Source organism: Cnephaeus nilssonii, assembly GCF_951640355.1.
Source record: "Cnephaeus nilssonii genome assembly, chromosome: 20".
Classification (NCBI taxonomy): domain Eukaryota; kingdom Metazoa; phylum Chordata; class Mammalia; order Chiroptera; family Vespertilionidae; genus Cnephaeus; species Cnephaeus nilssonii.
Window position 1 is genome coordinate 9,526,955 of NC_137091.1, and position 21,902 is coordinate 9,548,856.

The window sequence follows — 21,902 nt, forward strand, 5'->3', positions numbered from 1 at the left end:
TGCAGTGAGTGTCAAGTGTCATAGCGACTGGTCGTTCCAGTCGTTCCAGTCACTTGGGTTTTATATAATAGATTTACTTTATTGTGGTGGTCTGGAAAGAACTGCCATATCTCTGAAGTATGCCTGTAATACATTCTTTTTCCTATGGAGATAATTGGACAATTGCCCAAAATGTATGCAGTAAACAGGGATGTTTTCTGCAGCATTATTTAAAGTAGCAAGACTTTAGAAGCCAATTAAATGCCTATCAATGAGGGATCACTTTAAATGAAGTGTATGTAGTACTCTACTCATGAAGGATGATGCAATGCGTATTTATGGACTAGAAATAATGTGCACAACAGATTATTGAGTGAAGAAGCAGTTCCATTTATGTAAAATGAGATATGCCATTGTATCAACCTGGAAGATGTGAGCATGCGTAAATTTATTCAGAGATTTGCATATGCAAATAGATATATCTGGGAGGCTGTTTGCTAAAATTTCAGTAATATTTTTTCTATAAATGGTGGGATTTTGAGGATTTTTGCTTTCAATTTTCTGTTTTCTTGAGTTTTCTCTGACAAACATCTTTAGCTATAGAAAAAAATTAATATTTCAAAGACAAGTGTTTTATATACAAACACATACTCATTCTAAAAAATGTGAAAAATTCAGAAACATTCAAATAGAGAAATACAAATCAACCATGAGATTATACTATAGATATATGAATATATGTGTGTATATTTGTATATATATTTATATTCTGAATTTTCAGTTGATATTATGAGTGGTGCTTTCCCATGTAACTAAATATTCTTTACAAGTATCATTTAAAATAATTTTAAAAAATTGGCCCTAACTGGTTTGGCTCAGTGGCTAGAGCATCAACCTATGGACTGAAGAGTCCCAGGTTCCATTCTGGTCAAGCACATGTGGGAGGTAACCAATTGATGTGTCTCTCTCACATTGATGTTTCTCTCTCTCCCTCCCTTCCTCTATTTCTAAATATCGATGGAAAAATACCCTCAGGTGAGGAATAACAACAACAAAAATAGAATATGTAGTATTTTTTACTTAATATATCAGAGATTGCTCCAAGTCAATATATAAAGTCTTTCTCATTTTCTGCAAAAGAATTTCATAGTATAATTCTTCTGCAGATGTAATTTAGTTTATTCAACTGGTCTCATATTATGGAGCCGTTGCAATTTTTCTTGCTTTTACCAACAGCGCTGCAATGAATGAGAACAATTACATGTCTTGATGTAAATGTAAAGGTGTATCTGGAGAATAATATCCCCGCAGAGGAAGTGTGCATTTTAAATTCTGATACTCTTGCCAAATCGTATGTCACGAGGCTATGCCAATGCATTCTCCTACTTACAGAGGGTGACAATGCTTGCTTTGCCACTGCAGTCGTCTATCCTCATGGATACACGCTAATTTATTTTTCCATTTTTTTGCTATTTCTAAAGTGTTGTAACAAACATCTTTGTATGCAAATCTATGCATCTCCAATGATTTGCTTAAGTCATTATTCTAGGAGAACTTAAGGGTATGAATATGTAAAATCCCTTGATTTCATCTTTGTTTTTACTGGGAAATTACCGAGGAAAATATTTTCCTCTTATAGCCTCATCTAGGGGCTGGAAAGAGCACGAGGTCACTCAGGTTCACAGGAAACTGGCTTTTCCATTATAGAGAGCATTTGCTGCTGAGGTGTCTGGACTCTCACTGAGGTGTTGGGCTCTGTGGGTGTTTGGTTGGGACGTGACCCGGATAAAGTTTCGCAGCCTCATCACAGCCAAACCCCAGCACGCCCTTGCCGCTCTGCTCCTGGATCTGCTTCTGCTCTGTTTTACAGAAAGGACCCTCGACTTGCCAACCCGCCCCAAGCAAAGGAAACCGTACATCTGAGTTGATCAGCTTGGGCGCTTCTGGTCTTCCGTGTTCTCTTTCTTCAAACCAAGTGTCTTCATCTGCAAGGGTGGTCCTGGGAGTGAATGAAATGTAGAGAATCACCGCTTTGACAGTCATCACAACACGATAACCCCATCTTCCTCCCTCCACCCCTGTGCCCCAAACAAGTGGGCTCTCACTCAAGGACGCTTTTCTCAAGAGGTCAGCCGAGCAGCACTCTGACACTCCCTGCCCCAGGCAAGCAGTGCAGGGCATCAGACTGATCGATTTCCTGTAGGCCCAACCCCTCTTTCCTGTCCTATCAAGCCTTCATTCGACCTATAAAAATCTCTGGGAGGCTCTGGCAATCCGTCAGGTAATCTGGATGTGTCCCCCGTGCTCAACGTTAAGTTGCATTATTTATTGGAGCATTTTATTGTGAGGATGTAATGCTTGATGAGTTGTCATATCCTTTTCTGCTTGCTGACCTTGACCTGACCCTGGTGGTAGACCTTGGGCAGATGGAGAGGGCACCATGGTAGGAAGGGCTCAGTCCCCCAGGACTCAGGAGGCTGTATGGCCAGAGCAGAGGTGACTTCTAGTTAGGGCCTGACATACAGAAGGCACTCATTAAACTGTGGACTGGTGAGTGGTTGGATGAAGAAACGAGGGATGAGTTTGAGAATGTAAGTAAGTGCAGAGAGAAGAATGCTATTAAAATAATTCCATTCTGGCTTTGCACTTACTTAACAAAATCACTTAGATCAATCTCAGGGGATTCGATCGCGGAGTCTGCTGGTGAGCTGGTGGAGGCTGAGGTCCCAGGATGGACTCCATCTGGGACAGGAGGGTACGGTTGGGCTTCCTCAGCCTCATCACAAATCTACAAACTCATGGGGAAGTGACAGTCACACCAGCTGGTGCAAGTCGGCGCCTGGGTGGGCTCTTGATTCCAAATCCTAGACCCGGCAGGCCTAGAAGGGACTGCCCTACACCCTCCCTTGCTCAAATCTTAGCTGACTTTCACTTTCTCCTAAAAGTTTGCTTGACCACCCTTCCCGGTCTGGATCGAGTCTCTCTTCTCTGAGTACCCATGGCCCCTGGGCTCCCCCTCCCCACTTATGTCTCCTGTCCCTGCTGGACAGCGAGCTCGCTGTATCTGCTTCATCATAATACGGTGCCTGGAACGCAGCAGGCACTCAGCATGGCTATGAATGAATGAGTACCAGGATCCTGCTCCCAGAGACCCAGAAAGCAGGGCAGGACGCGGGCGAGGAAGGTGGGGCACTCAGCCTCGGCCCTGTGGGTGCTGCTCAGCCTTTGCAGGGCCTTGCCTCTACAGGTTTGCTCTCGGGCCCCGACTGCTCCACCCAGGTCCTGGCCCTGCCAGTTGGCTCTACTGCCACTCAAGTTCCCCCGAGGAGAGGATGGAGGGGGAAATCGGTGACTGTCCAGGTCTCACTGACTGGAAAGGCCTTTGGATGTCACAAAGGCCAGAGTGGCAGGGTCACCCCCATTCTTCTTGTTCCTCTCAGGCTGCACGTGGCTTTTAGGGACTCCTCCCCTCCCACGTCTCAGGCCGTTATATTAATATCAACCCAATGTCACTTGGATATTCATTCTGGCCCCGCACGCACTTCACTTTGTCTCAGAGGCCCAGTGGAAATGTCACTTATTACACGAAGCACCCAACACTGTCCCATCTTGCCATGGGAGTTTTCCTCCCTCTTAAGTTTCAGATCATTTCATCTGCACTCTTTTAGGATACTGTCCACTCTCTAGCATGTACCTTTTCCTTTGCCAACTTCGTGACTTCTGCCATATCGAGTATCACTTGTTAGATCAATTTTCATTGAGGTACAATTTACATACACAATGCACTCATTGTAAGCATAGTTTGATGCGTTTTTACAAATACACATACCTGCAAAACCACGACCACATTAACACACTGAACATTTCCATCCTCCCCAAAAGTTCCCTCGTGCCTCTACCCAGTTCATCGGCTCCACACACTCACCTGCTCCATAGCACTGTGGACTAGACATGTTGACAGCTGCACATACATGGGTTTATTAATATGCACTCTTTTGTATCTGCCTTCTTTCAAACAGTGGGATGCTTTTATTTTTATTTTTAAAATATTTTTATTGATTTCAGAGAGGAAGGGAGAGGGAGATAGAAATATCAATGATGAGAAAGAATCATTGATTGGCTGCCTCCTGTACACCCCACATTGGGGATTGAGCCTGTAACCCAGGCGTGTGCCCCTACCAGGAATCGAACCGTGACCTCCTGGTTCACAGGTTGATGCTCAACCACTGAGCCACACCAGCTGGGCAGAACAGTGGGATGCTTTTAGATTCACTGATGTTGTTGCCAGAGCAGTAGTCTGTTCTTTTAATCATTGAGCAATAATAGCTGACTAATGTGTTTATCCATTTTCTTATTGACAGACACTTCGGCTGTTTCTAGCTTTAAATATATACATATATTTATTGATTTTACAGAAGAAGGGAGAGAGAGATAGAAACATCAATGATGAGAATCATGGATGGGCTGCCTCCTGCAATGCCCCCTACTGAGGATTGAGCCCGAAACCCGGGCATGTGCCCTGACCGGTAATTGAACCCTGACCTCCTGGTTCATAGGTCGACGCTCGACCACTGAGCCATAGCAGCTGGGCTCCAGCTTTTAATACTATGAATAAAGTTGCTTATAAGTCTTTGTGTGGACACATGTTTTTATTCCTCTTGGGTAAATTCCTAGGGGGGAACCTTCTGGCTTGTATGGTATATGTATGTTGAAGATGAAAGGAAACTGCTAAATAGTGTTCCAAAGTGGACTTACACCATTTACACCACCCACAGGGCATGGGGGCTCCTGTTGGTCCACATCCTCACCTACACTTGGTATTCAGTCCTTTTCTTTTCAACCATTCAAATGAGTATGCAGTGACAGCACATTGTTGTGTCATTAATAGGCATATTTTAAGGGGAAGTTTTTACATAATTACTACAAACTTAAAGTCAGTTTTCTCTACCACATTTAGAAAAATAAATAGGATGGGGAAAAGCAATGTTCTTATTTTCTTGCCTGCCGAGGCTCTGAGCTGAGCCCCGCTTGTTCTTTCTAAGAAGAGAGAACAGTCCAGTTTCCCTTTGGGGAAACCCCAGGTTAGCACCATCCTCAGAACTGTGAGCTCTTATGGGGCAGGACCCAAGCAGTTCCCACTTTAGAGACCCATAACTCAGGGTCCTTTACCTACAGCATGAGCTCACTGTGTGTCTGGTTGAATGGATATAGGTCAGATGGATGGATGGACGGATGATCGCATGCAGGATAATGTGGCTGTTCTGCACCGCCACCTTCCCCGTCCCTCTCCCCACACGCCGCCCTTGGCCTTGGAGAAGAGTGGAAAAGCTCTTTTCATCTTCCACCATGGCCTTCCGTTTGGCTTATTCCAGGCCACATGTCTCTAGTTGACCTCACCTTAGGCAGAAACCACACCATTCTGGGCAGAGGACCCATGTAGGGATAGGTGCTGGGGAGCTCATTAAAATAAAAATTCCTGAACCTCATCCTTGGGTATATTCTGATTCGGCAGGTCTCAGGTAGGGCCCAGGAGTTAGATTTTTTTTGTAGTTGTGAATCTCATTTGAGGATATAGTTTTTCAATTAATTTTTTCTTTTTTTAGAGAGAGAGAGTGGAAGGGAGTGGGGAGAGAGTGAGAGAGACAAAGAGAGAAACATCGATGTGAGAGACACACATCGATTGGTTGCCTCCCACATGTGCCCCATCTGGGGGCTGGGGATTGAACCTGCAACCCAGGTACATGCCCTAGACTGAGAATAGAACCCCAGACCTTTCAGAGCGTGGGCTGACTCCCCAACCACTCAGCAACACTGGCCAGGATAGGAGTTAGATGTTTAACAGTCTTCCCAGGTGATTCTAATGTACAGTCAGATTTAGAACCCACTATGGGTAGGCATGGCAACTAAGGACTGGAGTTGACAATTAATGTGGGGCAGCACTCAGCCTGGGCAGCCGGGGACAGTGAAAACCAGCAGAGGACGGTCCGGAGCACTTATTAAGGTACATCACCCCACGTCAGAGAGACGCTGGGGAGGTCTGCCAGATCGCTGCCCCACACAACAGCGCTCTCGCATCCAACATGTGCTCCCCCGCTGGGATGTTGTGCGGAGTTAAAAAAAAAAAAAAGCATATGGGAATATGTGTATAGGAAAAATACAAAGCTGTAGCAGATCCGCAGACCTGAGGAAAAACAACACCTCAGGTGACAATGATGCCTGGACAACTGGGAAGTGAGAGGTCTCTTTGGAAACAAGCAAAGGAGAGCAGTAAGGCAGCCCTGCTGCTAACAGTCGAGCCACAGGAGACGGCAAAACCTTTATCATAACGGAGGCTTCCACTTATCATGAAAGCCGAAAACCTGCTCCAAGAAGCTGAAATAGAATGTTGGTAGAGTCTTTTTGGACCAGATTTCATTTTATCCTCAGGAACAGATGATTACGTTCCTGTTATGCTGACCCAAACAAGATTAGATTCAGTTATTTTTAAAAGAGAATGCACAGCAAACAAGCAAAAAAAAAAAAAAAATCAATATTGGTCCAATTCCAGAGCTACCCATTTCAGATGCATTGGAGGGGCCAGGGACGAACCCACCCCCCACCGTGCCCCTTAGCTGTGACGGAGCCATGTGACTGTCAGACACGCTGTCAATCAGATATGCTGGTTTGGGCTCAGCAGTTTCCCTCTTCGTATTTTATTTTCAATTTTTGGTAACCTTGGGTCAATACATTCTTTTGTGCTGAAAATTAAAAAAATGTCCACCACTCTTATTGCCTGTTCTCACATCACGAGAGGCAGTGGCCCATCAAAATAAAACCCCAAAGGACATGTGTGTGTTTCAGTTAATATCTTGTGCTGTCGTTCAGACAATAGTTGGAGGTAGAATGGTGTATGGTGGCTTTCCACTGAAGTCTGTGCCATGCAACGACGTCCCCCCGCCCCCCCGCACCCCCCCCCCCAAAAAAAAGGCAGGGACACAATGACTTCTAATTCATTCATTCATTGGACCTGGATTCTGGGCGTGTCCAGAGGGTGAAGCCCGCCACGCTGGCTGAAAAGGTCCTGCAGGTGTGTTTTGTGTGGCTCATGCGCCATTTACTTTATTTTTTGCAGTCGCCACTGTAGCAGGTGCCATGGGCACACTCTCTGCGACCCCTTTACCAGCATGGTGTGCCATCGCCTGGGTGCTGTGGGTGTTGGCTGCACCTTTCTCTGGAGCATTGCCCTGGCTCTGGGGAGCTGCCCGGGAGGTTATGTCCTCCCACCCATTCAGGTGTGAGCTGCAGGCAAGGATGTCTGATGAGGGTGAGGACCCAGCCTCCTTGTCTCGGAGTGGGATAAACTCTGATGCAATTCACTCTCCAGAGCTCCCCCGGGTCTTCTGAAATCACACCTCCCCATAATGTTCCCCTCCACTCTATATTGTCTCTTTTACTCTCTTATAATTCCTCCTGAGAGCCCTCCCTCAATAAATCACCTGCCCCAAATCACCATTCCAGGCTCAGGCTCTGCTTCTAGGGAACCACTTTAGTATTGTATTGTATTGTATTGTATTGTATTGTATTGTATTGTATTGTATTGTATTGTATTGTATGACTCCAAAGGTGAGAAAGCCAATTCTTGCTTCACGGGACTCAGAGCCAAGGGGTCAGAGTCAGGGATACAGGAACAGATGTAGCTCAGGGTTCCAGGGCTCAGCGGCAAGGTGTGCAGAGTGCACAGCGGTTCAGAGCAAGGCTGTGGGGACACAAGCCTCGGGGTTGAATTCTGGCCTCCGCACTTACACACCACGTGCCTGGGTATCGTGTTAGTGATGGAACCCTCCTCATCTGATTGTTGTGGGGTTTAGTTCATGTAACACACTCCGCAGGGTGCCGGGGTCACGCTAAATGTCCAATGCACATGAGCTGTCCCTGTGCTGGGATGGGTGGGAATTGCCATCATTTTTGAAATTCAAATGAGAGGAGAGTCTGTATGGCTTCAGATGAGGGCAAGACCCACCTTCCCTGGCTGCCTGGGGAAGTCCTCATGAGGAGGAGATATCTCACTGCCTGGGAGGAAGCGTGGTGCCTCCTGGTGAAGAGTGAAAAGGATGCGGGGTCTGAGGGAAAGCTCTCTGTAAAGGGAAAAGGGTTGGGAGAACCTGGTTGTCTAGGGACAAGTGAGAAGTTTGCTGTAGATGGAGGGTGCGTGTAGGTGCCAAATGGAAGCGGATGATGATGGGGAGGAGGATGGTGATGGTGACGATGGCAATGCTGACGAAGACTAGCAATGAGTGGGAGTCAGTGAGGCCAGCCGTGGAGGCAGCCATGAGGGGACGGGGGACAGCAGCATGGGGACAGGAGAGGTGCGGATCCTTCTCCACTTCACTGCCCTGTTCTCACATCTCTTCCTCCTGGCACTGGGTTGAGGGGTTGCAAAGCACAAACAGCAAATGTAGGTACTGACTGTGGTGGCCATCACTGCTCCTCCAATACTCTCTTATTTCCACCCCTCTGTCCCACCAGCCGCTCGGCCTTGCTCACGGACAGGCCAGGAGGCAGCAGTGGGAAGAGAGTCTTGGGCTGTGGCTGTCAGGGTGGGATTCTGAGCCCAGGATCAGGGATCTGCTATTCCACCTCCTAATGCGCACTGGGCCTTCCCACTGCATCTCCATCAGCATCTTCACCTTCTTCTTTAAAAAAAGTTTTTTAAAAATATTGATTTCAGAGAGGAAGGGAGAGGGATAGAGAGATAGAAACATCAATGAAGAGAATCACTGGTCACTACCTCCTGTACACCCCCTACTGGGGATCGAGCCCATAACCCAGGCAGGTGCCCTCACCAGGAATTGAATAGTGACCTACTGGTTCATAGGTCGATGCTCAACCACTGAGCCATGCTGGCTGGGTCATTTCACCTTCTTCTTCCTCTTCTTTTTTTTTTTTTTTTTTTTTGCTTTTTTTAAAAAATAAATCTTTATTGTTCAGATTATTACAATTGTTCCTCATTTTCCCCCCCCATAGTTCCCCTCCACCCTGTTCCCACCTCCCCCTCTGCCCTCCTCCCCACACTGTCCTCATCCATAGGTGTACAATTTTGTCCAGTCTCTTCCCGCACCCCGACACCCCTTTCCCCCTGAGAATTGTCAGTCCACTCCCTTTCTATGCTCCTGATTCTATTATATTCACCAGTTTATTCTGTTCATCAGATTTTTTATTCACTTGATTTTTAGATTCACTTGTTGATAGATATGTATTTGTTGTTCATAATTTTTATCTTTACCTTTTTCTTCTTCTTCCTCTTCTTAAAGAATACCTTTCAGCATTTCATATAATACTGGTTTGATGAACTCCTTTAGCTTTTTCTTGTCTGTGAAGCTCTTTATCTGACCTTCAATTCTGAATGATAGCTTTGCTGGGTAGAGTAATCTTGGTTGTAGGTTCTTGCTATTCTTCACTTTGAATATTTCTTGCCACTCCCGTCTGGCCTGCATAGTCTCTGTTGAGAAATCAGCTGACAATCGTATGGGTGCTCCCTTGTAGGTAACTAACTGTTGCTACTTTTAATATTCTCTTGCTACTTTTAATATTCTCTCATTGTCTTTTGCTCTTGGCATTTTAATTATTATGTGTCTTGGTGTGGTCCTCTTTGGATTCCTTTTATTTGGGGTTCTGTGTGCTTCCTGGACTTGTAAGTCTGTTTCTTTCACCAGGTGGGGGAAGTTTTCTGTCATTATTTCTTCAAATAGGTTTTCAGTATCTTGCTCTCTCTCTTCTTCTGGCACCCCCATAATTCTGATGTTGGTACACTTGAAGTTGTCCCAGAGGCTTGTTACACTATCTTCATATTTTTGGATTCTTTTTTCTTTTTGCTTTTCCTGTGTGTGTTTTTTGCTTCAAATCTTTGACTTGATTCTTGAGTTCCTCTAGTCTGCTGTTGGATCTCTGTATATTATTTTTTATTTCAGTCAGTGTATGCTTAATTTCTAGTTGGTCCTTTTTCATATCCTCAAGGGTCTCACTAAATTTATCTGCCTTTTCTAGAAAATTCTTGAAAAACCTTATAACCGTGGTTTTGAACTCTATATCCAGTCATTTGATTTCCTCCATTTCTTTCATTTGTGACCTGTTTCTTTGTCTCCACACTTTGGCTGCTTCCCTGAATTGATAGAGTGGCTTTGTGTGCTAGGTGTCCTATAGGGCCCAGTGGCTCAGCCTCCCCAGTTACCTAAGGTGGACACTCTTGGTGCACCCCTTGTTGGCTGTGTGCACAGTGTTGTTGTAGTTAAGCCTTGATTGTTGTTGGTATCACTGGGAGGGATTGACCTCCAGGCCAATTGGCTGTGAGGATCAGCTGTATCTACGCTGGGAGAACTTGTGTGCTGGAGACACCCTTATGAGTCAAGACTTGCAAAAGCCTCTGTGCTCAGCTTGGATGGGGCGGAGTCTCAGGGCGGAGCAGACAGCAATGGCTTCCCGTCAGTCCTGCCCTAAGAGGCCCCCCAGGTCTCAGTGTCCCGCGGTAATCACTGCAAGCACCTCTGAGAGAAAGTCACCCTCGAGTTTCACCTGTTGCCAGACAGTCCAGTTTCTCCCCGAATGAGTCTGGGTCCCCAGAGCCTTGCCTGGAACTGGAGTTCAGAGCAGTCGGGAGCTTTTGTCTTCCTCCCGATTGAGAAAGCCAGCCACGTACTCAGTTGCCAGCCCTCTCCACATGTGCGCCTCCGTACCTCTGCCTTCTGCAGCTCCTCTGAGTCTCAGTGTGCTCTTCTCTTTCCTTCTAGTTGTAGAATTTCCACTCAGCCAGCCTTCCTGTGGTTCTGGATGATGTCCGTTTTGTCTTTTAGTTGTAGTTCTGAAATTGTTGTGCGAGGCAGCAGTTTAGGTGTTTACCTATGCCGCCATTTGGTTTCCCCATTTTCACCTTCTTGACGAAGGCTCCCACTCTCTGTCTGGATTCCTAACGCTGTTTTCTCTGCATGCTTCTTGATGTTCATTCTTGCATAATATAAAAACAGGAAAAAATCCTATTGGGTTATGTCTTCCCTCGCTGTTTATAACATGGTTCAGAGTTTTGGGCATTTTGTCCCCGTCTAACCCATGCTCCCTTTGCAGCCCAAGTGAACTTTCTGATTCTTCACTTCCCCATTTTAAACCTCTCAGAAGACTCTCCATGTTCCTTAGGATCAAGCAGACGCCTGAGAGAGGCTGAGAAGGCCCTTCCTGGTCAAGGCCCTCTGTCCCATTTTGATAGCAGAAGGGGAAAATGACCCATTGCTGCCACTGGTGTCCCATCTGTCCTCCCAGCATGGTCCAGAGGTCATTTTGAGTTCTCCACCATCCGAGAATATGAAGGTGTGCTACTCGGTGTAACTGATTTCATTGTGGAGGTGTTTGTCTGCTACTGCTTTCAATTTCTACTCTGTGGGCCATGTTAAGCAAACCCATCAACTTTGTTAGATCTTATCAGGTGGTTTTTTACATTCCCATTCTTCCTCTTAGCTATCTGACTTCTGCTTCTCCCATTTCTTAAGCCCCTCTCTCCCTCTTCTCTTCCCTCTCCCTCTCCCTCTCTTGCTTCCTCTGAGGTTCACATCACAAACCTGCTCCAGATTAGATAGGCCCTTGATTCCTGCTTTTAAAGGGAGCAGATTGTCATCATGGCTTTAAATCATGTTAAAAGTGGGCAAATTCCTGGGCCTCTCTGGGCACAAATACAAAGTCCCAACCCACATTTCCATATTTATTGCCTGGCTTTGTGGTCTTACACTTGCTGCACCTCCCACCATGGGAAGCAAACGACAGATGGAAACAGATGGGGCTGGCTCAATGCCTTCCCTGCCAGCGTGGTTGAGCTCGGCCACGCGAGAAGGGGACGCGATCTGACGCCCATCGTGGAAAGCAGCCTGCCTGAGCCTCCGATTTTCTTACGTCCCCAAATGCTTCCAACTGGCCACCTGTGCTCAGGTGGAAGTTGGTGGGACATCACTGAGTTGCTGAGACTCAAGTTACTCAGACCTTAGGAGGTAAAAACTGGATTTTAAAGATTCTCAAAAGGAGATGGAACTGGAGCTTCTAGAACAGTGATCCTCACTACAGCTGCCCATGGCATCACCTGCAGAACTTTAGGAACCACCGATACCTGACCCCCCACTGAGGTGTTCTGAGTTACTTGGAGTCAGGAAAAGTTCCCAGCATGATTCTACTGTGCATCCAAGGCTGCGAATCACTGACTTATAAGACGGAGGCAAGAAGGTCACAGGAATGGTGATAAAGTGAGAGCTCTGCTTGGTCTGAATGTTTGTGTCCCCCCAGATTTCAGATGTTGAGATCCTACCCCGAAGGTGATGGTATTTGGAGGTGGGCCCTTTGGGAGGTGATTAGGTCCTGATGGCAGAGCCCCCCTGGTCGGGATTAGTGCCCTTATAAAGGAGACCACAGGAAGCTAGCCTGTCCCTCTGCCATGTAATCCACAGGAAGTGTAGGCCCTCACCAGATGCCAGATCTGTCTGCGCCATGATCCTGGACTTCCCAGCCTTCAGAATTGTAAGAAATAAACGTTTGTTGTTCATAAGCCCCCCAGTAGCTGGGCTTTTGTTATAGCAGCCTGCATGGACTAAGACAGGCCCTAATTAAGTAACTGCAGCCAACAGTTACTGTCACTTACTCTCTACCGGGCATTATATTAAGTAAGGACTGCCTAATTAAATCTTCACAAGGTGCTAGGATGGTCCTCAGGCTTCGGATGACAGAACTGAGGCTCATAGAGCCGGTGGCTGAGCTAACTTAGCCTCGCTCCAACGCTCATACTCTTAACACCTTGACTCAGTCTACCTGACCAACAGGTGAGGGCTTCTCCTTCATGCCATGCCCACGGCAGTGACTCACAAAGTAGGCCTTTCATTTTAAAAGTAATTGAAATCCATGACATAAAGAAGACAGAACGTATTTCCTAGAACTTATTTTGGTATCTAGATAAGGAAAAGCGTAGGGGAATGTGCCCAGAATCTGCCATGAAGCTCTCCAGAGGGATTTCTGTGAGAAACGGCCATTTCCCCAAAAGCTCCAGAAGGTGTCCCCACTGCTGCATGCTCTCGGAGACGCAGCTGTGAGATCTCCCTTTTAATCAGCTTCAAAGCTCTTTGGAAATATTTTCAAAAACAGGACGGTTTTGAAAGTCAATTTCTTCTAAGGTCTGATCTCAGTAGATGTAGCTTCTTTGGGGGATTTTAATTAACATGAACCCATAGATAAATCAACTGCGCTCCTTTTAAGAATCAGGTCACAAAGTGAACCAAGCGGATATCACTTTAACTCAGGTTCAGACACAGGCTGATACTTCCCACTGATTGCTGCAGAGGCCAGCTTGGATGACTAAATATCTAAAAGGCTGATGCCCTCTACCAATAGGGGAGACATTGGGAAGATGCCTTAAAAAGAATGAATTTATAATAAGGGAACTAGAGTTCTTTATAATAACATAAAAGCTGTACAAAAAGTTTTGTTAACACTCACAATTGAAACGAAAAACATCCCAATTCATTTCTCCTTGGGGTAACAAATATGGTATCTCAGGAGACTGGACTAAGCTGAACTGCAAACAGAAGCAGGCTATGTGAACCCTAATACGGCGGTCACTTCTACGTTAAATAGGAAGCGCGTGAAAGGGCTCCCTCTGCTTGGCCTGGAGTCACTGGCAGGCCAACCACAAAGGCAGGAACTTGTTTCTGGAAGCTCAGGCTCCAGAGGTGGCTTACAGCCCTCCAGGCCAATGTGATCCCTTGAGCAGATAAATCAGCTGGCCCATTCCAGCAGGAGAGGAGAATCTAGATGGATGAGTCCATCTAGAGGAGGCCTGGGAGGATTTCAGGGGGCAACACGGGGGATAAGCAGGGCTGCTGGAGGTCCACCTCACACTGTTCTCCTTCACAGGGGGTTTCAAATTTACTAGTGCTGTCATATTTACAATGGGGTGGTGCAACATGGATGTTCGTGTCATTCTTATTCTTAAACTATGCATACATGTTATATACACGTTTTCACATATGATGCAATTTCACACTAAACATAGAGCAGACGTCAAGGAGTATGTGAAGTCATGAAATCATTTCTGATTGTCCACTGAGGCAGTTTCAGTTAAGTGAGGGGCCAAAAGCCAGCTTGAACTGGGTTGGGGAGTGAATGGGGGAGAGGAGTATATTGTTTCCTTACGTACGGAAGACACGAGAGGATTTAGAGGAGGGCTCTCTCAGACGTGGGGTGCAGGCACTGAGGGCAAAGACAGAGAGAGCTCGAGAAAAAGCGAGAGGCAAAGGCTGAGAGGGAGGAGCACAGACAGAAAGTTTGGCCTTGCAAAGCAACAGACGTCAGAAGGTCAGAAGGAATGAATGAGACGATGAACGTGTAGCCTGAACGTGGTGCGGGCTGGGGAAACCAGGAGGAAGCAGCCAGCCAGCAGAGTGTGTAGGAATCGGAGGGAGGCATGCTGAGTAAGGAGGCGGCCAGGAGAGCTGAGAGGAAGGATGGAGTCTGGGAAACTTCTGAGGAAAAACTGGTGGAATGTACTGACCTGGGGGGTACTGAGGAGAGAAGCTGAACTGAGGAAAGATGACACAAACCATACAGGCTAGGAGGATGGGTGGAGCCTTGAGAATGTTCATGATCAACTTCACCAGTGAATGACAAATTGCTTTCTAGAGTGATTGTTATCAGCGGACACGCTCGCTGGCAATGCCTGAGCTGCTGTCCCTCCGTAGCCTCCACCATATCTGGTGTGGTCGTGTTTAATTTGACCCACGCTTGTGGGTGTGCAGTGGTGTCTAGCTATTGTTTTAATCTCCTTTTTCAATATTACTAATGAGGTGGAATCTCTCTCTATATCGGCCATTCATAGTTCCGCTTTTGTGAAGTAACTGCCCACTATCTCCCATTTTTAAATGGAATTTTTGCTTTTTTCTTCAAAGGCATACTTTATAGATTTTTTGAAGATAACAAGTATTCTAGAACCTTCTTTCAGTTTGCGACTTCTCCTTTAATTATTTTATGGTGTTACTTGATGACTCAAAGTTTTCAAATTTAATGCAGAAATTATGAATAGTTTCATAAGGTTTGTGCTTTTTGTATCTTGGTCAGAGACCATCAAGGCTTTATCCTACATGTTCTTCAAGTGTAAAAAAAATTGCCTTTCACATTTATAGCTATCTACCATCCTCACTAAGTTTTTTGGCTAGTTCTAAGAATTTACCTGTAGATTATTTTGAGTTTCTATGTAAATAATTATGCCACTTTTCTTTCTTTCCAAATCTAGTCCCCTTTATTTATTTTCATATCTTCCTGAAATGATTTTAACATTTTATTATTTTCTCAAGTTATCCTTGATCAGGTTAAGGAATTTTCCCATGAGTGATTGTTTAGTTTTAGGTTTTTTCCTTAATCTGTTGAGATGACCATTTGTTTTTCTTCTTTACTGTGGTAATGCGAGAAATTAAATCATTAGACTTTCTAATGTGGAACCCAACTTTGCAATTCCTGGAATTAACCTAACTTGATCATGATATCCCATCTTTTTATTCTTTCCTAGACTCAATTTGCTAATATTTAATGAATATTTTGCATTTATAGTTTGAATTAATGAGAATGACCTGAAATATTTATGTCTCTGACCTGGTTTAATGAGCGGGTTTTGGTATGAAGATTAGTTTCCACAAATCTGATTCATTTCCTCACTCTGATTCCATAAAATTAGTTGGGTAATATTTTCTTTTATTATTTTTATTTTCTGAAAAGAACTTTTGTAAGTTTGGAATTATTTGTTCCTTGAAAGAACTTGCCTGTAACTATCAGGACTTAGTGTTTTATTATAGCAAGATGTGAAACTATTTAATTTCTTCAATGGTTATGAAACCATTGGGATATATAATCAACCTGCACACTGCGCAGCCCAGAATGGCTGGGTGCAAGGACACCCCGGCCTGCCCTGTGGTATTCAATATATCTATTTTTGTTTTGAAAGAAAAATAAAGAACCATGTATCCCCTAAATTGTTTTCTTTCTATTGACTTATTTATTTAAAGTATTAAAATTTACAACAATATTTCTACATTTTCTTCAGATCCAAACAACTAAGAGGATATTGTATCTTCAATGTATGTGTGTGTGTGTGTGTGTGTGTGTGTGTGTGTATGAGAGAGAGAGAGAGAGAGAGTAAGAGAGAATGAGAGGGAGTGTATGTATGTGTGTGTGTGCGCCATCAAAAGAAACCTTCTTTATTTTGACTGCATAAAATTTAGAAATGCTGAACAATAAACAGTATCTTAGACAAAAAATGAATAAAATAAAACTATAAAGCAGGAAAGAAATCTAAAGATTTCCAATCTATGAATCTAGGGCTAAACTATCCTATGGTTTTAGGGCTAAACTATGAATTTAGGACTAAAGTAATAAAAATATTATGTCATTTGAATGGGGTGTTGTCTTGTTCAAATGTTTTTTTTCATTGTTTTTAAAACCAACCAAAATGTTTTCAGGTACATATTAAATTACTTCTATAGATTTGTATTAATAGCCATATCATACAATCATGGTCTTTGTTAAAATGCCCATGTCAAACTTAGATGACAGTTTAGATAATAGTAGTCATTTAATTCAAAATGCAATACTTCTAGTATATAATTCTAAAGGATCTCATGGGGAATTCTATATCCATGGGAATTATATTAACGAATCTATATTTAAATATTACTACTGTAAAGTTATAATTCTGTGTACTACTAAGGGTAATTGTGGCATCAATTTAGTTAAGAGTAGCTAAGCTAAAGAGAGAGCAAACAAGTTACTGGAACAGAAACAGGCAGAAGTTGATCCTGGTGTGGGGATTCAGGACCCAGCTGCTGTGGGAGCCGAGCCACACCAGCAGGTGACCCTGGATTCTTGAGCTCTCACCAGAGGACCCGCCTCCTTCCTGGGGCCCCCAGTGACCCAGGGGATGGCTGGGCACTGCAGGGCCTCTATGGGCTGTGGGGGGGAGCAGAAGGAGCAAAAGGGCGACCTGGGAAAGGCTGGACCTTGGACTTGACCTTGGCCAGCATTTGCCTGTTGTGATCATTTTCTCTCCTCAGGTCCTGGGACTTCCTCTCAGTGACCTCTGCTGCCTTCTCTGCTGGCATCGGATCTCCTTTTCATGGTAGCAGGTGCTTCTTCGTAGTTCCTGGTTCAGGTCTCGGGCCATCTTCTTAGACGTGTTCAGGAACTGGTAAGTGGAGTGCGTGTTTCTCCCGACGGTGGGAAATTTCTTTTCCATGTCTAAGTAGCGCGTTTCCGCCTCAATCGGTTGTTTCTGTAGTTGTGTCGCATCTTCACGTGTATCGGGCAGAATTTGAAGCTTCAGCTTCAGCAGCTGAATCTCATCTTTTAGGTTTGAATTTTCACGCTGCAAAGATGCTTTTTCAGTTTGCAGGCTCGTTATTTCTGTTGCAAGCGCTTCATTCATTTGCTTTTGCTTCCACAATTGTCTGGCTAATTCCTGATTTTCCTGGGACACGTGGACGTCAGCATCCCCCTTTTCTGCTTCCCAATTTTGTGGGGATCCCGAGTTTCTGTCATCCACGTGATCTTCAAGGGAGGCAGGCTTGGGGACGGTCGGCATTGGGTTTCCAGCCACTGACAGTGATCGGGAACCCTATCTAGCAGGGCCTGCTCCATTCCTGCATCCGACTGCTCCAGCCTTTGTTTCTCCTCCTCCTCCTCCTGGACTTTCTGCTTCCATCCCATAATTCCTTCTGAGAGTAGTTCTGAACTTTCTGGATAATGGTTTTTTGTTCAAATCATCCATTATGCTTTTCGGAAGTTGTTCTCCATCAATCCCTGATGCTTTTGAGATGGGCTTTTCATTAGTCACTTGGGAAAGTTTACGAGGTTGGCTCTTGCATACTGTTTTCAGTAAATCAACCATATCCTGAATGACAACCTGCCCAGGTATTGATTCAGGGCCCTCAAACACCAGGTCTGTAACAACAGGGAATGGCCTCCACCCCAGGTGGCTTGACGTCAGCTTCTGTCATTGGCCCAATATTCTCACTCTGTTGTCCACAGACTTCATGGTGGGCAGAACAGCTTTTACCTGGCACCTCCACACTTCTTGAAGTGTGTCGTCTCTTTACTGTCACAGCCACCACCACCAGAGCGCCCACCAGGCTCCCCCAGGGGAACGCAGGGGGACCTGGGCCATGTCTTAAGCTCTCGGAAATCACCAGCAGCACCCGCACAGGTGCTCCAGGATCAGCTGGGAGGCAGACGTGGTGGCAGGCAGCAGGCCCTCCATGGCAGGTCAGGCTCACAGCTCTGCCGCTGACTGCCAGTGTCCGGTGGGCACAAATAACCACTCAGAACCCTTTGTTCTGTCACTAAGGTAACAGTTACCTAGCAACCAGGGCTGATCAGTTTGGCTGAGAGGGGTGTGAAAGGGGGGGGGGGGGAACCAGTAGGTCTAGAAAATAGTCCTGAACTTGGCTCTGAAATAGGATGTGATCACATTTCTACAGGGCGAGATCGCTGATGTCGGCCAGGAGATCGGTCACTCTAGGCCCGCCTGGCTCCACAGCAAAGCTAGGGGGTCAGAGCAGGGCTGGGCCCCGTCCTTTTCTGTTCACAAGAGCCGGTCAGGGCAGAGGTGGGCTCCTCCCTGGGTGAGGCCCATTCTCCTGATTTAAAGTTTCCTTCTGCTGCAGGGATGCCCACTGCTGCCCACCAAGGTCCCAGGGCCGTCCCTCCTCCGAGGCTCGCTCTCCTGTGTGTGGTCACTGTGGGCGGGCAGGGGCCCAGGACTCAAGGGGGTTGTGGGCTTGATCCCCAGTAGGGGGTGTGCTGGAGGCAGTCGATCAATGATTCTCTCTCATCATTGATGTTTCTATCTCTCTCCCTCTCCCTTCCTCTCTGAAATCAATACAAATATATATTGAAAAAAAATTTTTTTAAATTAGCCTGCTATATTTGGTCAAACATTTAATTAACTCACCCCTAATGCCTTGGCAGGCCAGACCGGATGATTTTGCGGGCTTTATATGGCCAGGCACCCGACGTTCCCCACCCCTGCGTTAGGATCTTGGAGAGCACTTCACTTAGCAGCACTTGGTATGAGGGAGAGGAAGGCACCCCCAGGGAATAAATTCCTAATTTTCTTTCATATCTCAGAGACATATGCACATTACAGGCATCTCTCATTTAATCCTCACAGCAACTCTTTTAGGTTTCTACATTATCTCCATCTTACAGTTGAGTAGACCCAAGCTCAGGGATGGTCCAGAAAGACATGGCCAGAAGGACAGAACCCGGATTTTAACCAGCCGTGTCCAACCACAGCCCACGATCTCAACCACCATTGATACATCACATCTTAGAAAAGGTTCACTGGCAAGAAACTGAGGGATGATGAAGAGACAGATGGAAGCATCCCGAAAATGAGGCCTCCTCCACCCCCTTTCAGTCCTTCCCCTCTCCTCCCCTAATCACAATATTGGACAACTTATGCTCATCACAGGAAAATCAATGTGCGAACAACACATGCTCCTTTGCTCCAGAGCTGGGCTCCCTTAGGCCCTCGTATTCGATTTATTTATAATCTGACTTGGAAGTAAAAAGGCAAAGCTGTCCTTGGAGACCGCTTGGCTCATGCGCTCCAAGTTCTAGCATCGCCTCAGCTTTGCAGCGCTGAGCTGGGCAGAGATACCAGCCAAGCCAGCGTCTGCTTGGCTCTCCCTGGCCTCTCAGCAGTAAAGGCTGGTTCAAGTGTGGGCTTCCGTGGGCTCCGCTGTCAAACAGATGCCGTGAAACATCACGCTCCCATCCAGCTGCACAGTCAGCCCATAAAGGGCACATCCCCCACGTGCTGGCTGAGCCGGGTATGCGCGCTGCTCTGAGCTGCATCCCAGCTTCCTCATACATGTTGTGTGAGTGAGCGGCACAGACTGTCACCCACCAAAGTCATACAGAGCCCTGTCATACACATGGACTCACGTGGAGGAGCATGTTTAAAAGCCAATTACTGCCTTTCCCTCTTACAGAATGTTAGTTAGCATGCTTGTCCATTTTACTTCTGTTTTTGTTCCCATATGTGATATGAGGGCCAACTTGAAAAAATGCTCAAACAACAGGGATTCTTTAAATACATGAGTCAAAGTTGCCTACAAAATCACACACACGTGTGCATGTACGCGCGCGCGCGCGCACACACACACACACACACACACACACACACACACACACGGCAGAGGTATGGGTGTTGCAACAGGAAGGAATGTTGAGAGTCTAGGCATCCTCACTCCCCGCCTAATAAAAGAAGAAGAAAAGCCTCTTTTATCCTCTTGTTTCGTTTCCTAACTGCAGTGCTGAGAATTATAATTGGAAAAAAAGGTTAGTGTTGGTCCAGCTGATAAAAGTGACCTTTAGCCAGCGAGTTCTTTATGTTTTTCTGACGCCGGCACCGAGGGAGCCTATCTGGAAGGCAAGTGGCATTTTTTATTGTTTATTTTATTTTTTGCTATTCAAGGTGACATTATGCCTTGAACCTTTTCCATTTGGCAGGTGCCAGGAAGCTGACAGAAAAGAATCTTCAACCAGTTATGCAACCACTCTCCGCTCAGTACACGAGAGCAGGGGGGCAGCTGATTAAAAACCACCCTGTGAGGGCCCACTCTGCCAACGGCCGTGCGGGGCCCCGGGACCCACAGGCAGCAGGACAGACGTGCTCTCTGGCCGCCTGGGGAGTTGGACAGTGAGCCATTATCACAAATGGGGCCAGGCCCCAAGGAGCTGGCGCCCAGAGCCTATGGCAGGGGCTCTTATCTAAGGGAGGGTCTCGAGGAGGCCTCCTGGGGGAGGATGTGTCAGCTGAGACATGATGAGGGAAGGGGCTCGCTAGGAAGAGGGGGAGAGCTTCCAGCAGAGAGAGGGCAGTCAGATAGGAGCAGCTCCGGCCGGAAAGAGGCCCACGTGGGAGGTAGTGTGGAGATGGCAGAGTGAGGTGAGAAGAAACCAGAGAGGAATGCAGGACCGGCACTTGCTCTGCTGAAGTATCTTGCCCTGTCTCCTAAGAGGCATGGGTGTCATTAAAGGCTGAAAACCCAGGCAGTGCCACACTCGCCACTTGGCTACTGTGTGGACAGTGGACTGTGGAGCATGAGTGACAGCTGAGAGCCCAGGGAGGGGCCGTCACGATGGGCCAGGCAGGAGACAATGGTGAGCTGGACTAGGGTGACACAGTGGGATGGGAATGGGAGGCTTTAGAAGGCAGAATGGGTAGAACTTGGTGATGGATTTGACGAAGTGGTGGGGCTAGGGAGAGGAAGGAGCGGGGTGACTCAGCTCCAGGACAGTGATGCCTTTACCGGGACAGAGGCCCAAGAGGAGAGGCCGGAGGAGACGAGGGCAGAGCCTGAGGTTGGTGTGGGGCAGTTGGAAGTGAGCCACCTGGGAGACATCGGAGAGGTCAGGAGGGCGGTGCCCTGGGAAGTCAGCAGAGGGTCTGGTGGAGACACACGTGTGAGCCTCAGCAACGGGCCAAGCGAGGACATAGGGTAGAGCAACTGTCAGCAAGGGCAGAGGGCCAGGAGGGAACCCTGTGTCCCACCCGCCCAGCGGGGTTGCTGCTGGCCGAGAGCTGGGAGATGAGGGGAGAACAGGACAGAATGGTGTTGGTCAAGCCAGGGAAGGAACGCGTCTCAGGAAGGAGGGATTGGGCAACTGCGCTGAATACTGCTAAGAGGCATCTTTCTGAAAAAACCTGACTCTTGTCTCTCTCTCTCTTTTTTAATTGGTTATGTCCTTTTATTTATTTTTAAAGCCTCATTAAACTGAAAATAATAAATATAAATATATCTTTTTCTGCTGTCTGAAGTTTAGTGGTTTCTCATATATATTCTTTTTTGTAACCTTATTTTTATTGTTGACAC

General features: G+C 46.3%; 1 protein-coding gene across 5 annotated transcripts in view; it reads right to left on the bottom strand.

Moving 5' to 3' along the window:
- HYDIN (HYDIN axonemal central pair apparatus protein) overlaps positions 1 to 21,902 on the bottom strand; it is a 352,840-nt gene that overhangs the window by 130,335 nt on the left and 200,603 nt on the right. For all 5 annotated transcript variants that reach the window (XR_013812852.1, XR_013812853.1, XM_079759605.1 and 2 more), the window contains exon 24: positions 1,897 to 1,978. Coding sequence is in view for 3 of the 5 variants with exons in the window: in XM_079759605.1 (XP_079615731.1) it covers positions 1,897 to 1,978 (82 nt within the window). In the remaining 2 variants the exon portion in view is untranslated. The remainder of the gene's footprint in view (positions 1 to 1,896; positions 1,979 to 21,902) is intronic.